Below are 3,779 nucleotides of genomic sequence, written 5' to 3'. Positions count from 1 at the left end.
CACGTTGAAAGTTGTGGTTTAAGTATGGACAGCCAATTGTTACATAATCACCAACAGTAGAGATATCATACTTCAGCTCATTCGGCTCTCAAATCATTCATAATTGTCTAGGAAGTATAAATAGATGATTGTCTTCACCATCGATGAATCAGGAAAGAGCACAGTCAATATAAGAAACATACAACTTAATAAAAATTTTGATACTTTTGGCTTCCCAAACTTAGACCACTACTTTAAACCAGAGTTTAAGTTAAACCCGACTTCAGAATACGGGCCACTGAATCAAGGATGTCACTTTCATATGATGTAGGGATTCCTTCCTTCCAACATATTTTTGATTTTTTCCATACAATAGGGACCATATGTAATGTTACCTTTGTTATTCATCATTATTCTAAAATATTAACTGTCAATTCTGTATGTTTCCTAGATGACAGTATACCAAGCAAGAGGCGGCGTCTCAGCCAAGACTTGAAACATCCACCAAAGGACCAAAAAGGAGACTTACAAACCTTGAAACCAGGAGTTCTTAAAGTTCCAAAGAAGGAAAGTGACATCAAAGACTCTGACAATACCGAGAGCAGGAAAGCCCCAGTGGTTAAGGACATTAAAAATAGCAAAAAGAGAACTGCAAGTGAATCACTTGACCAGAAAGTTGAGGAAGATGGGGAGGATGATGCTAAAGTACCGCAATCACCCGATATGCCATCAGCAAGTCCTCAACCTCCATTGCTGTCACCGCGATCACCCACAGAGGCTCCAGGACAGTGTTCTTCAGCTGCTTCACCCACGGGTCAAAGTGCTGGCCCATCGACGCCTCCAGAGGTTGGGGAACCAAGACTAGTAGGACCTAAATCAAGGAAACAGGATCCTGTTGGTACTTTCATCAAGAGTTTGGAAATGCTTATTAATTTTCTCAAAGAACGCAATCCCAGTTCACCGACTTGAGGTCTGTCAGGTGATGTCAGGGGTTCAGTTTTACAGTTTGCCTTGACCCGTAGGGCAATCAGGTGATGTGTTCTATGAAATTGGTATATACTATCATGATTGGCCTACCTGGTAATCCGATGTATCTCTTTCTATGGAAAGATCAACCTTTTGTTTAACGATTCCATGTACTATGGCAATGAAGACTTGTGAGCAATCACTGCCTTCTAGATGTGAAGTCACTCTGTATTACAGTCCAGTGGACAAAAATGAGGGGATGACTGGTCGTTTTTTAACTAGCCATTTTAAAAAGATGCACATGATTTGTTAAAGAGTCCTGTGTATGATTTTTTTTTTAACTGATATATTTGTTGTGTCAGAATTTTAAGTTTTTTTTATTGTTGTGAGAGAATGGTTTTTGTTCCCCGTGCTGAACATGCAAGGCTGGCATCACCAAGAATAGGTCAGACTGGATGATCATACATGAAGATTAAGAAAATATCCAAACATGTTCAATTGGCCGTAAGTGGTGTGTGATCACTTGCCCGAGAGTTATGCAGAAGTTAATTGCAGACTATTCTGAGTTCAGAGTACTCTGATTATTTATCAACATCTCTTTTTTCCAATCACACAGATTGCCTTTGTTGCGGAGAAAGATACATAAATCAAGGAAGCCCGAATATTTTCTGGATGGTAAATAGTTCTTACTTCATATGAAAGAAATTATTCTCTAATGGAAGTACATTTCATTTTTTTCTCTAAGTTAAGGATTCCAGGACATATCTTGGAATTCTTTATATATGACAAAAGATGAAGGCGTAAATCTCTGATTTGGGTTGGACGCAGTGGCAAGTTATTTTATTCAATACCTTGGTGTAGTTTATCTTTATTTCCTTTTATAGATAGAAAAATGACAAATCTCATATAAGTGTCATTTAGGGGAGTGCTTCAAGAAAAGATTTTTATGAGCTTCTGTAAATCCTTGTGCATTGGCCGAAAGCAAATTAGTCAGCTGGTGAAAATGTAGTCTTCGTAATGGTGAAAATTGATTATGTGTCAGAGGAACAGTGTCAAAAGGCTTCAGATATCCTTGAAAATTTAGCAACTTATTCATTGGTTTTTGTATTTATTTTCAGGTCTGCAGTGTGTTGTTGATATGACTTGTATAAGTGAGTTACATATTCATTGTAGCCTTCCCTGGGACACAAAAAAGGTGGCCCATCTGAAAATATCTACGTAATGTAGACAATGTTTTTTCAGAATGTACAATCAAAGTGCATTTTGCCTTTAAATTGTTTCATAAAACTGTTGATTCTGAGATGCTGAATTGCCTGATGAATTCTGATCATAGTATTTGATTCTATTTTCTATATTTTTGTCGGGGGTGACAAATGTCTACATAATGACTATCCATGTGACTTAACATACATTTTGAACTGTCATGACCATCTATTTGGTTTTCATTATGTTCATAAATCAACTAGAAAGTTTTGAACTAATGTTTATGTCCAACAAGGCGCAATTAATACAATGTCAGACCTCTTTAAGCAAGTCTCAGTGGTGAAAATCATTGTTTTTCACAATGTTTGTTCACTGGAAGGTTAAAAGCTACTGAAATTGTGCCATTTTAATGGCTGAATGCATTTCAAATTTTATGAAAACTGGTCCTCATCATCTCTGCCGCTTTCTAGCCTCCATAGTTGAACATTTTTTTTTAGTTTTATCATTAAAATTTAGTATTAATATGTATTAAAAAATCACAGAACTGTACTACTAATATGTATTTAATACTCCTGAAGTTTGTTAAGAAACTGACGGAAAGTCTTTGTAGATGTTACTGTAATGTTATACCTTGAATATGGCATGTTGATATCACATATATAAATTTTGTTCTTCGTGCCAAGAAATGCTATTGTAGTGAGCATGTAAAATTGATCTTGATGTTGGAATATCTTGCAATTCCGTAAATAATCAAATCCTGGTGCTAACTTATGTTCTGTTTATCTCACCCCTATCTTTAAATGTTAGTTTCACTTTTAGTAATGGTAATGCTAGATGTAGAGTCCACTACTGCAAATGTTATATCATTTTTTAATTATTATTTTAATTAGGAGATTTGTTGTATCATTTAAAGGATTAAAAAGTACAATTTTCTTTCTTTCCGTCCATATCATTATGAAAAGGCCACAATCTAAAGGAAAGAAGGCTGTTTGCGTGTTAAGCTTTTCTGCCCACATTTCAATTTCCACTTTTCACATTTCTTGAGGTCATATATTGATCGATCAGTGAACAAAACTTATAGCCTTAGCTCAGAAGATAGTATTTATGCTGAATGAATAATAATTTTTTTTTCTTGATAATTATTTTGATGTATTGGTAAGTTGGCATCTGTATGTTTATGTGCCTTAAAATGTTTGAAAGAAAAGAGTGAAGTCAATGTATTGTAAAATGTTTTCTTGGGATGATAAAGTGATGTACACTTTGTCTGTTCTGCATCATGTGAAACGTCTATGCATTATATGAACCATAAAATATTAATTATAATGATTATTTGTGAAGAGCAGAATAGGAAAGCGTCAAGTGGATATAAAGTGACTAAAATATTTCAAGTTATGTTCAGCAACTGACTTACGCGGTTTTTTTTAAAAAGCTTTTTAGTGCTTCCAGGTGTCTGCATTGTTTAGAACCAATTTTGAATTACAAAACATCCATATCTTACTCAACTCTAAATCAGCTTCTGTGGGTTCAGGTGGAGGCTGGTTCTTTGCATTTCACTTCAACTAGAAGTGGATCAAGGCTTAAGTTTTCTTTGTAGTCAACCTGGTCTCAGGTGTAAGAATTTTTAATGAGTA

The 3,779-nt window shown here is 35.2% G+C and overlaps 1 protein-coding gene across 1 annotated transcript in view; it reads left to right on the top strand.

Annotated features, from left to right (window-relative positions):
- The window catches only part of LOC121418670 (ubiquitin carboxyl-terminal hydrolase 34-like), an 87,491-nt gene extending 85,368 nt beyond the window's left edge, over nt 1–2,123 (top strand). The window contains exon 78 of the mRNA XM_041612654.1: nt 431–2,123. Coding sequence (XP_041468588.1) covers nt 431–948 — 518 coding nt within the window. The 3' untranslated portion in view covers nt 949–2,123. The remainder of the gene's footprint in view (nt 1–430) is intronic.
- Nucleotides 2,124–3,779: the final 1,656 nt, after the last annotated feature.

Source organism: Lytechinus variegatus, chromosome 7, assembly GCF_018143015.1.
Source record: "Lytechinus variegatus isolate NC3 chromosome 7, Lvar_3.0, whole genome shotgun sequence".
Lineage (NCBI taxonomy): Eukaryota > Metazoa > Echinodermata > Echinoidea > Temnopleuroida > Toxopneustidae > Lytechinus > Lytechinus variegatus.
This window is presented reverse-complemented; position numbering and strand designations above follow the sequence as displayed.